At 52.5% G+C, this 12,425-nt stretch overlaps 1 protein-coding gene across 4 annotated transcripts in view; it reads right to left on the bottom strand.

Moving 5' to 3' along the window:
• The window catches only part of POLR3E (RNA polymerase III subunit E), a 37,022-nt gene that overhangs the window by 24,253 nt on the left and 344 nt on the right, over positions 1-12,425 (bottom strand). For 2 of the 4 annotated variants that reach the window (XM_003807816.3, XM_063598481.1), the window contains exons 2-6: positions 7,116-7,189; positions 4,932-4,982; positions 1,914-1,991; positions 1,099-1,214; positions 629-711 (exon numbers count right to left, since the gene is read on the bottom strand). In XM_003807816.3, the coding sequence (XP_003807864.1) occupies positions 629-711; positions 1,099-1,214; positions 1,914-1,991; positions 4,932-4,982; positions 7,116-7,151 (364 nt within the window). In that variant the 5' untranslated portion in view covers positions 7,152-7,189. Of the gene's footprint in view, positions 1-628; positions 712-1,098; positions 1,215-1,913; positions 1,992-4,931; positions 4,983-7,115; positions 7,190-12,425 lie in introns of those variants that run through there. The other 2 variants (XM_055099918.1, XM_063598482.1) reach the window with 1 other exon arrangement.

Raw genomic sequence — 12,425 nt, 5'->3', positions numbered from 1 at the left:
TGAGACGTAATCACACAGCGCGTAGCTGCGAGTGAAGAAGCATGTGGCTTCTTTCACTTAGCACAATGTTCTCAAGGCTCATCTGCGTGGTAGCATCACTGCTTCATTCTTTTCCATGGTCAAATAACATCCCATTGCGTGAATGGACCACATTCTGTTTCTCCATGAATACAGCGGATGGGCATCTGGGTTGTTTCCACTTTTTGGCTATCATGAAGATGCTACTGTGAACAACTGTGTATGGTTTTGTGTGGACACATGTTTTCATTTCTTTTGGATAGATGCTGCCTAGGAATGGAATTGCTCTGTCATAAGCTTCATATTTAAAGACAAAATTCTGTCCCCAAACTTATGTTAGCTACTTGTATGTATCTGTGTCCCGGGAGGACAAATGAACTTGGAGCCCCACCCCATCTGGTCAGGCAGTGTCCAGCCAGCAGTCCACAAAGGTGGCCACTTCCAGTCCCCTGACAATGTGTCATTTCTGTTATTTCCACACCTGCCCGGCCCCCACAGGTGTCTAGCTTTCAGCGCAGGTGGGAGATGGACACCAGGCCGGGGAGGTACTCTCCCTGCCCAGCCCCCCCCAATGCCATGTCCCCACTGCGGGACACCCAGCCCCGGGTACCTTGCCTGTAGAGTGCAGCGGCATAACGGGATGTGTTACTGGTGGTCTGGGAAGAGCAGAAGGTCTGCTTGTCCATCAGCTTCCTGGAGCACAGGGAGAAGCAACGTCACAGGGGAAGGCAGCTCCGAGCCAGGGCCTGTGGCCACAGCGCACCCCACCCCCTAGACACTTTCTGAAGTGCCACAGCCAGGGACCAAGGCCGCAGGGCAGCCTACGCGGGTCTCAGGAGGGCAGCCTGGGGATGAGAAAACCCATGGCCTTGTTTGTAGACCAAGAGACGAGGAGTGGGTAGGAGCTCTGGGACCAGCTAGTTCAGGAGGGCAGAGTCTGAGACAGACCCAGCCCTCCAAAGGCGGGGACACTGGTGGGGAGCCCAGTGACGGGGCAAAGGGGGTCAATATCTTTAAGGTCTTTCGGAGGCTCCTGTGTGAACGCAGGGAAACCGGACAGGCTTGGGGCCGGAAACTCACGAGGAATACGTGCTGGTCTCGTCGGCACAGGCCCCGTCCACGTTCAGCGCAATCTGCTCCCCTTTGCTGCGGCAATAGTTGGGGTTCAGGGTGTCGATGGCCATCTCAAGCTCTACCTGGAGGCACCAAGCACCCCCACCAGCTATGAGGACCCCAAGGCATGGCTCCTCAAGGGACACCCCAACCCCGCCATGGCCACCTCCTAACCAGGTCCCTGCCCGGAAGCGAGACTGACACATGTCCCCAGGGGCCCCTGGACTTCAGTCCACACCAAGGGTCACAAACCCAAATTCCAACAAAAATGTCAGAAGGAAGTGGAGAGTCCTGTAATCTTGTTTGTCCTCTACTTCACTCCCAAAGACCTAAATTAGGTGCCAACACTTAAAAATCAAGAGATTTCTCATAAAAATCCTTATTTCCCACTTCTCTTGAAAAGCCAGCAGAACTGGCAATACTGGGACGGCACTTCCATGTGGCTGGAGGGGCTAGAGCTGCAGACCCTCCATGGATAGGCACTAGATTCTCTTCCCATCAGACCTACTCCATGTTCACCCGCCCGCCCTCGTCTTATCCTGGGAACCTAAGCTCACATCTGGCCCCATTCTCTCATTCATCAGCCTCATGCGTCCCTGGCCTCTCTGGAGCTGCCCATCCCTGTCTTTCTGGACACTTTCCTTCTTCAGCTTTCAAGGGCCTGGGAGTTGCTGGTTCTCCTACTTCTCCAATGACTCCTTCTCTGAGCTTCTCGCCTCCACCAGCTCCCACCCTCATCACCCTCTCTTTCGGCCCCAACTGCCCTCAGGGGGCAGCCCCACCTTCTGCTGCTTGGGCTTGATCTTGGCTGAGAGGTGCGGAATGTCATCGTAGGTCATCGAGGCTGGACGCACAGGGTACTGGGGAGGGGAAGGGAGCCATTAAGTCCACTCTGCCCAGCCATGCCCAGAGCTGGGCCCTGGCCAAGAATCAACAGCTATCTCCAAGCCCACCCCAAGCACAGACTGGCCTTACCCTACCACAAGGGTACAAGCTGCCCAGCCCTACCATGAGGCACCCCTGCCAGTCTCCACCCGCAGCCCTATTCTCATCAGCTCCCCACGGCCTCCTTCCAAAGGGCCACTGCAGGATGTCTCTGACTTCTGAGGGACGTGTCTACACACAGGAACCCAAACTGGCATGCTGCTGCTCCAGGAACCCACAGAGCACGGCCATGGGAGGTGAGGATGGGGGTCCAGGGCCTAACTACCAGTGGACAGGCCATCCGGGGAGAGAAGGACGACCAAAAGGAGTCCACGAGGAAGCAAAGAGCGAAAGCAACACCGGCACGTGCTGCTCACTGCTGAGGCCAGACGACGGGCAGGTGGGAATTCGTGATCCCATTCGCTCTCCTTATCTGGTTGTGTGAGCTTCCTCACAAGATGCTGGAAAAGGGAGCCAGGCAGCCATGGCCCGCTCTTATCTTTATGTGAATGGCTCACACAGCAATGCGCTCAACACGCAGGGGCTCCTGTCCACATCTGTCCTCACAGTACACTGTCCCTCTCTCTCTCAGGTGAAGGAGTCAAAGTCTTGACCCCTCCTCAAATGCTCTGCCTGGTCTCACGACAGCCTGTAGAATGAGCCTGGTGGAGGCATGGCAGTGCGGAAAATAGGCCCTTTCAGATCAGCTACATTCTAGCGCAAGGAGACGGTCATTTCCTAAAAGCTCACTCACACAGCAAAGCCGTGACTCCTCCCTGCTTCCTGGGCTGGGGCTGGGGGCAGTTCTGAGATCACCTGACTGGGGGTGGGAAGGCTGAAGGGCGCAGGTTCTGAAATCACAGGCCTGGCTTCCAGTCCTCATCCTTCCCCTTGCTAACTGTGGACTCAGGCAGGCACCTCGCCTCCCTGAGGCTAAGCATCCTCACCTCCCAAGGCCGCTGTGAGCACGGAGGAGGCAAACAGAGCCGATGGTGGCTCAGGGTTTGGAACTCTGGACACACGGGGGTCACTGGCACCTCCACCATCACTTTGCAGCCAGTCAAGGAAGCAGGGTGAGCAGGCACACAGGACAGGCCCCATTCCCACGGCCCATAAGGGTGAACCCCAGGGAGTGGAGGCCAGGCCCTCCCAGCACAGGCTTACAACATCACTGCTGTGGCGTGCTCCAGGCCTCCGTGCCCGTGAAGGCCTCCCTATGCCTCACGTTCTCATGTGCATCATGGGATATGAACACTGACTCTAACTGTGGGAAGGTAACATGGGGCAGAGCAGCCCAGCAGTGCCTCAAAAAGCGAAACGCACACCCAGCAATTCTGCTACCAGGCATATACCTAGAAGAAATGAGAATTCACGTTCACCATAAAAACTTCTATGTGAATGTCCACAGTGGCATTATTTATAATAGCCAAAAAGTAGAAATAACCCAAATACCCATCAGCTGATGAATGGATAAACAAACTGTGGTCTCCCATACAATGGAACATTATTCATCAGTAAAAGATCAAATATTGGCTGGGAGCGGTGGCTCACACCTGTAATCCCAGCACTATGGGAGGCCGAGGCGGGCAGATCACAAGGTCAGGAGTTCGAGACCAGGCTGGCCAACATAGTGAAACCCCATCTCTACTAAAAATACAAAAATTAGCCGGGCTTGTGGCGCGTGCCTGTAGTCCCAGCTACTCAGGACGCTGAGGCAGAATCACTTGAGCCTGGGAGGCGGAGGTTGTGGTGAGCCGCAGTCAAGCCACTGCACTCCAGCCTGGGCAACAGAGCAAGACTGTGTCTCAAAACAAACAAACAAAAAAAGAAAAGCTCAAATATTGATGCAGGCTATAGCTACCATGTGGATGAGCCCTGAAAACATCATGCAAAGTGAGAGCAGCCAATCACAGCAGGCCACATACTGCATGATTCCAGCTATATGAAAAGTCCGGAATAGGCAAAACCATAAACAGAAAATAAGGGGAATGGTTGCCTGGGGTTGGACGTGGGAATGGGGGGCACAGACTGATCGCTAATAGGCATGGGGTTCCTTTAAAGGGGGACAAAACTGTCCCAAAACAGACTGTGGCACTGGTTGCACAGCCCCACGAGTAGACTAAAATCCATTGCATTACACACTGAAATGGGGAAACTGTGTGGTGTGTAAATTCTATCTCAATATATCGGTTATAAAATGTAATAATCACCACCATAGGGTTATTGTGGGGTTAAAGAGGTAACTGAGGTAAATGCTTTCAACAGTCTGCATACGGTCAATGCTCAATACGTGTTGGCCACAATGACAAGCTGCTGGCCCAGCAGCAAGGGGAGGGGGCAGAGGTAGCAACCCGGGGCCCTCGCAGCTGGCAGGACTGAGGGCTCACAGACGCTGCCATGGAGCTGCCCCTTGGAGCCTCCATGACAACAGCGGCCATCATCACTGGCACCAACTCTCTGCCAGGCGGCATCCTAAACACTTCACTGTGGACTCAGCCTGTCCTCCTGGGGACCTATGAGGCAGGCATTATCACCATCACCACTTTGCAAGTGAGGAAAGTGAGGCACAGAAGGATTAAGAAACTTGCCCACGGTCTCGCAGCTATGGTGTGATGGAGTTGGATCTCAATCCGGTCTGACCCCAGAGCCCCAGCTTTAACTGCTGCACACTTCTGCCTCTCCTGTGTTCCTTCAGTTTTCCCATCTTTGAAATGAGACCAATATTAACCCACCCACGAAAGCAAAGAGACCCCATGACACTCTCCACACCGAGAACCCTAGCTGAGGTTTCCCATCGTTTCCTGCCCGTGTTCCTGAGTCCACACCACCCATCCACACCTGCTTCTCCCCTCTTTACCTTCAAGTCCCATAATTACCTGAAATAGATACAGCTTTTCTGCCAGACTCTTGGCCAAGTACACATCGATCTGGGAAGAAGGGAAGACGACTTAACCGGGAGACTGGACACAGTGCTGACCTCCCCGGGCTATGCCAGCGCTTCCAGCTTCAGTTAAGGGCAGTGGCTCAGGGAAGCAGTTTGGGGAAGGAGGAAATAGCTCAGCTCATGCTAAAAGCAAGGGGATCCAAGGCTGCACACTGGGTATATTCAGGAATCCCTCCTGAAAGCTCCCAGGGGAACCAGGGCAAGAGTTCACCTGGTACCCCCACCCAAGTTCACAATCCCCCAGTAAGCACACATCTTCCCTGGGGCCGCACTGATCGGGAAACGTCCTACAGCCTGGGCAAATGCTCTTCTGAGAGGCAGGCAGGCGAGGGCTCACCTATGCCTGTGCCTCCTGGTTGGGCCCTCCACCTGCCCCTCCTGGACCAGCCTGTCACCCCTTCTTAGGGGGTCTGCAAGGCCCTTTGTGACTGATGGCTCCACTTCCTTTCTTCCCAACAGTAACCACCCCCACCCTGCCACGCAGCAGTTTACCTTCCTGCTTCCTAACTCCTCCTATAAACCACATGCTCTCCTGCCCCTGGGCCTTTGCACATGCTTTTCCCTATACCTACAGAGCCCTTCACACATGCCTCCCCTGAGCCTTGACTGCTCGCTCCTCCAAGGACTTGGCTGAGGCACAACTTGGGCAGGAAGCATTCCAGGCCCCCTGGCTGCAGAGGGCACTGCCTCTGTCCTCGGAGTCCCTCGGACTCTTCTATCCCATCACCAACCCCCCTATTGTAACTCCTGCTACTGCAGTGTAGATGCAGCTTAAATGCATCTAAATAACTCACATCTAATAACTTAGCAACATCCCCCAAATCTCCGAGGACCTTCTCCTTGCCCCTGCCCTTCCCACTGGAGGTCAGGCTCCGCATATAAGGAGGCTGAAGGCAGATGCAGTTACTTTTTGCCTTTTGCCTTCCAAAGGTCTAAGTCCTGGGTTAAAAGGATTCTGAAAGGTGAGTTTTACTATCAACAGCTTTCTCTTAGAAGGGAAACCTGGGCCGGCCATGGTGGCTCATGCCTGTAATCTCTGCACTTTGGGAGGCCCAAGGTGGGTGATCACTTGAGGTCAGGAGATCGAGACCAGCCTGGCTATCATGGTGAAATCCCATCTCTACTAAAAATACAAAAATTAGCCAGGTGTAGTGGCGGGCGCCTGTAATCCCAGCTACTCAGGAGGCTGAGGCACAAGAATCGTTTGAACCCAGAGGCAGAGACTGCAGTGAGCCAAGATCACACTACTGCACTCCAGCCTGGGAGACAGTGAGACTCCGCCTCAAAAAAAAAAAAAAAAAAAAAATTAGTCGGGTGTGGTGATGGGCACCTGTGATCCCAGCTACTCAGGAGGCTGAGGCAGGAGAATCGCTTGAACCTGGGAGGTGAAGGTTGCAGTGAGCCGAGATGGCGCCACTGAACTCCAGCCTGGGCAACAGAGCAAGACTCTGTCTCCAAAAAAAAAAAAAAAAAAAAAAAAAGGGAAATCTGCCTCCCACTGCCTGTACCCGGAGACTCCTGCCTCATCAGTCTTGCCCACAGCCCATTAGCTTCCCAGGGAAGGGGACCCTGCCCTGCTCACTGATGTGTCACAGCCCCCAGCACACAGTGGTCCAGTGAACAGCTGCTGAATGACTACATCTGTGTAAGCCTGGGAAGGAGGGACTGCTGAGCCCATTTATTCATTCATTCATTCACCAAATAGTCGCCGGGTACCTGGGTGTCAGGCACTATACTCGGCTTTGCGGCACAGCAGTGGACGGGAAAGAAAGCAATCAACTGATATCTAGGGGATGACAGGGGCTAGGCCAAGTATGAGTTACGGCCAAGGTAAGGGCAGAGAGAGGCACAGGAGGGTGCAGGAGGGGAGCTGGGTGTGGAAGGGCAGTCAGGGAAGGCCTCCCTGATGAGGTGATGCCAGATCAGAGACCTGAAGGAAGGGAGAGGTCAGCCACGCAGGGGTCTGGGGGACAGCAGAGGGGACCAGGCAGAGGGAACAGCAAGGGTTAGGGGTCCCAGAACATCAACAGGTCCCAGACTGGCCTGAGGACACATGGAAAGGACCCAATTCCACTGCCTGTAGCCCCGGCGGCAGGGGACAGAGAGCAGCAGTTACCTCCTGTACAACTGGGTCATCCTCTTCATTGGCCATACTAGAGGAGAGCCAGCCGCGCAGTCCTTCAGCTCGATCTGCAAAGGAGGGCGAGAGACTGGGACCATCAGTCGTTCAACCAACATTTCCTTGTGCCTATTCTGCAACAGGCCCTGCACTGGGAGGGGGAGCCCACAACCAACCAACCGACCTTTTTTCTACATCTACATTGAAGTCAACAATGGATGACCAACCCTATACCCCATCAGCCAGAAGAAATAAAGAAAAAAGAAACACTCAAGCAGCGGGTGCAAGCGGGTAGACCAAGCCAACACGTGTGGGCTGCACCTGCGGGGAAAGGCAAATGACTGGCTTTAATGGTTTCTTCTCTGCTCACAGAGAATTCACTGCCAGACAGAAGGATAGAGGTTGGCTGGTCCCAGCCATGATTAAAACACTGGAGAACTGAGGGCCCTGGGGACGCTTTAAAGAGGAGCCAGAAGTTGAATAGGAAGACAGACAGTCCAAAGCTCTCTGATATTTGATTTTCAAGCTGACTTTAACTCGAATCGTGAGTGAGATGACTCTTCTGTGTTTTTGGTCTAAAAATGACCTCTTCACACACTCTTCTGTCCTGTATTCAACACAATGACCCTATGAGGTGTGGTGATTGTCACTGTTTTATAATGAACAGACTGGAACTCAGAGATACTGTGTGCATTTTGACCCAAAGTCACATAGCAAGCAGGATGATGAACTGGACTTCAAATCCAGGCTGTCTGACCTCAGGTGACAGGTACAGGTAGGGGAGTTGAGAGGCGGGAAAGGCCTTTCTGCTGGGGAGGAGGCACGTGAGGTGCGCCTGGAAGAAGAGAGAGCTTTGGGCAAGCCATGACAACAGAGGGGAGGAGAAATTCCAGGAAGAGGGAAGGCTGTAGGTCTCCACGGGGCAGGTTGAGTATTTCAGCTGGTCTGCCCCTTCACATACCCAAAGAGAAGAGGGGTGGTCATAGGTAGGATGGTACTCAGGCACCCCCAGGCCTCAGCAGTTCCCAAACCTCTGCTCTTGGGTGAGACTAGCATGAATTTTTTTTTTTTTTTTTTTCTTGAGATGGAGTCTTGCTCTGTCACCCAGGCTGGAGTGCAGTGGTACGATCGGCTCACTGCAACCTCTGCCTCCCGGGTTCAAGCGATTCTTGCCTTAGCCTCCCAAGTAGCTGGGATTACAGGCATGCACCACCAGGCCCGGCTAATTTTTCTATTTTTAGTAGAGACAGGGACTTGCCATGTTGGCCAGGTTAGTCTTGAATTCCTGACCTCAGGTGATCTGCCCGCCTTGGTTTCCCAAAGTGCTGGGATTACAGGCATGAGCCACTGCGCCCGGCTGAGACCAGCATGATTTTTGTCTGATCTACTTAACATTTGAACTATCTAATATTTATTTATTTTTAAGACATGTCTTGCTCTGTCACCCAGGTTGAAGTGCTTTGCCGTGATTTTGACTCACTGCAACCTCTGCTTCTTAGGTTCAAGTGATTCTCCTGCCTCAGCCTCCCAAATAGCTGCAATAATTGGCATGCACCATCCGCTCAATTTTTGTATTTTCAGTAGAGACGGGGCTTTGCCATATTGGCCAGGCTGGTCTCGAACTCCTGGCCTCAAGTGATTCACCTGTGTTGGCCTCCCAAAGTGCTGGGATTACAGGCATGAGCCACCACACCTAGACAAAAGCCAAAGTCTTTATCATCCCATGTAAACCCTAAACAATCTCCTGCCCCTTGACCTGCCAGACCTCATCTCCCACAAGCCTCCTACCCTCCTCTCTGCTCCAAACCCACTTCTGGGGCTTTGTAGCTGCTCTACCCCCCCGATAACCTCATGGTCCCCCCTTCACCTCTTTCCGGTTTTTGCTCAAATGTCACCTTATGGCTAAGACCTTCCCTCTCCAAATCACATTGCAAACTGCCTCCCCCACCCCTCAATTCCCTTCTCTGCTCTGGTTTTCTCCATAGCAGGTGTCTATCACCATGTGACAGTTTACAGCTCTGCATCTGTGCCCATCTCTATTGCCACTAAGCTGTAAGCTATGTGAAGGCAGAGATTTTGGTCTATTTTTTCCCTTGTGGTACCCCAAGTGCCTAGTACACAGCAGGCACTCAATACATGTTTGTTGTCTAAATAAATGAACCATGGGAATGCTATTTAATAGGAAGCTACAGAAGGATTTCGGGCAGAGGAAGACATGGAGCGGGTAGAAAGAGAAACTTCAGGGAAACAGCTATCGTAACAGTCCCAGAGATGGAGGATGGAATGAAAATCAGGAGTCGCATCTGGACAGTTTCAGTGCATCTCGACTGTCTGCTGTGCAGACAGAGGGCAGTGTAGAGCGGAGAGCCCAAGGCCTCACCCCATCTGCACCGGCTGCCAAGTGCCACAGATATGTCAAGCTCCTGCCTTCTCTGCAGCTGGGCAGTGGACAACTGAGAGGCTGGGGCCTGGGAGGTTCCCAAGACGCAATTGTTCTTTCTTGGCTATTGCTATGCCCTGTTGGCCTCTGTCCTGCCAGGGATCAGGGAGGCTGAGGTGCCCTGTCAGCTAGAGAGCTGGGGCTCCTTCCTCTGGATAGTACATCTGGGTTGATACAAAGAGTGTCACCTCCCTTCATCCTCCAGGCCGAGGTGATCCAACTCAGTGGCTTTCAAAGTTTTCAGCCTAAGATCCACCACAGTAAGAAATCCATCTCATATAAATAACCCAGAACATACATACAGTTGCATAACTGAAACAAGGTTTCACATAACCGTAACTGTCCCTACTATATGTCAGGCAGTGATGTTTTCTACTTCATTCAAAACAAAAAATGCTAGCTTCAATTCCCTTAAATTGATTTTACTTCCCACTAATAAATTTTAACCTGCAATGTGAAAAGCACTCATCCAAGTCTCCCTACGGCTCCTTATACCTACCTCCAAGTCTCCCAGCAACAGTGAGTCTTTGGAAAGAAGTAAATCAGGCTGGCATGGTGGCTCATGCCGGTAATCCCAACACTTTGGGAGGCTTAGGTGGAAGGACTGCTTGAGACCAGGAGTTCGAGACCAGCCTGAGCAACATAGTGAGACCCCCTGGTCTCTCTTTAAAAAAAAATTTTAGCCTGGCATGGCCTGCAGTCCCAACTACTTGGGAAGCTGAGGCAGCAGGATTGGTTGAACCCAGGAGTTTGAGGCTGCAGTGAGCTATGATCACACCACTGCACTCCATCCTGGGTCACAGTGTGAGACTCTATCTCTACTGGGGGGAAAACAAAGCCAGGCATGGTGGCTCACACCTGTAATCCCAGCACTTTGGGAGGCCGAGGCAGGCGGATCACCTGAGGTCAGGAGTTCCAGAAAAGCCTGGCCAATAAGGTGAAACCCCGTCTCTACTTAAAATACAAAAATTAGCCAGGCGTGGTGATGCACGCCTGTAATCCCAGCTACTCGGGAGGCTGAGGCAGAAGAGTCACTTGAACCCAGAAGGCAGAGGTTGCAGTGAGCCGAGATCTTGCCACTGCACTCTAGCCTGGGTGACAGAACAAGACTCCATCTCAAAAAAAAAAAAGTAAATCATATTATTTCCCTGCCTAAGACCTGTCAACTGCCACTGTCACATAAAATAAAACCCAAACTCCTTTCCATGAGCCACCTAAGGCCCTACATAATCTTGTCTCTGTCTTCCCGTCACCATCCAGGCTGGTAGCCACTTGCTGGGCCTCCAACAAGGCAAGCCCCAGTCCACCCCAGGTCCTTTGCACATCATCTATTCTCCCACAGGGATTTCCAAGGTTGCTCCTTTTTATTAAATATCATCACCGCCTGCAGGAGAGGATAGGTTCCCTGACCACCCTATTTTAAAAGCCTCCCCCAACCTCCTCCCAGGCCCTACCACATCTCTGTTTTCTTTCCTTGGTGGGTCTCATCTTAATCTGGAACTACCTGGTCTATTTGCTCAGGTGTTGTTTGTCTTCTGCAATAGAATGTAAGCTCCATGAAGGCTTCTCGGTGCTTCAGTTTCCTCAACTATGAAATGCAGACAATCATACTTTACTTCATCAAAGCTGTTATGGGGAGCATTACTTTAAAAAAAAAATCCACTGCTGGTTCTCTCAATACCTAGAACAGTGCCTGGCACGAAGTTGACACTCAATATAGTACAAAGAATACTTTATATTTAATCTTCTCAATAGCCCTATCAATAGAGATTTATCATCTTCAATTTGGAAATGACGAGACTGAGGTTCAGGTATAAGCAACTCATCCAAGGTGGAATGAGGACAGAAACTTGGGTCTCGCTATGTCAAAGATCCTTATTCTTATTCTTAACCACTATACTGCACGGTTCTCTGATAAACGGCAGTATGGTTAAGTGGGTAACAGCTTGGACTCGAGAGCAAAACTATGCAGGTTCAAATCCCACCACAGCTGCTTGGCATCTGTGACCCACCTGAGTTGTCTGGGTTTGGTATTCCTCCCTATTTTCATCCCTAAAGTAGGGAAACTAAGTACCGACCTCCAGACCCCTGCGGGGAAGAGTAAGGACAGGACGCTAATAAACGTAACCTCTGGGAAGGTTTGTTATTACTTGACAACATGTTTTCTGCCAACGTAAGCGGGTAATGACGCTAAGCCACAAGTCAAACGCTGCAAGCAGGAGCGTCACTCGGTTTCTACTGAGCCGTCACCACAACCCTATGAGGTAGGAATTTCTATTATCTCCATTTCACAGATGAGGAAACTGTGGAGATCGCTAAGATCTCTTCTTTCCGCCTCCAAGCCCAAGGAATTCTAAAGCTAATCCAAAGGAACGACCTTGTTTGTTTACTGACACCTCCTCGGACCGAATGGTCAGGGCTGTATCCGGAACACAGAGTTGGCTCAGTAAACACTGAATGGTTGCCTGAATAAATGAATGAGGAATCCCGGGCCTCGCCGGGCAGAGGCTAATCCGGTTCAGCTGCGAAGTGGGGGCTCCGGCAGGCGCAGGTGCCCTCCCTGCCCATCGGGGCGGGCCGCCGATCCCGAGCCTCGCTGTCCAATGGGTTTCTGCTCCCTCGCGGGTGGTCAGGCCCCCCTTCTCACGCCCACCACGCAGTCCCTGCCGCGAGCCGCCACTACACCCGACGCGCGGACAGGTGTTTCTTCCGTAGGAGGCCTCCCAGGCCCGGATGGGGCAGGTCGGCTGGACCCTGAGTCACCGCCGCCAGCGTCGGCCGCGGCCTCCCCAACTCCCAGGTGTCAGGTCAAGGAAGTCAGAGTCCGGGGTCGGCCTGGAGCCGGCTGCCCCTCCTCCCCGCCCGAG

Source organism: Pan paniscus, chromosome 18, assembly GCF_029289425.2.
Source record: "Pan paniscus chromosome 18, NHGRI_mPanPan1-v2.0_pri, whole genome shotgun sequence".
Taxonomy (NCBI): domain Eukaryota; kingdom Metazoa; phylum Chordata; class Mammalia; order Primates; family Hominidae; genus Pan; species Pan paniscus.
Note: the sequence above shows the minus strand (reverse complement) of the source record. Positions and strands in the feature narration are given on the sequence as shown.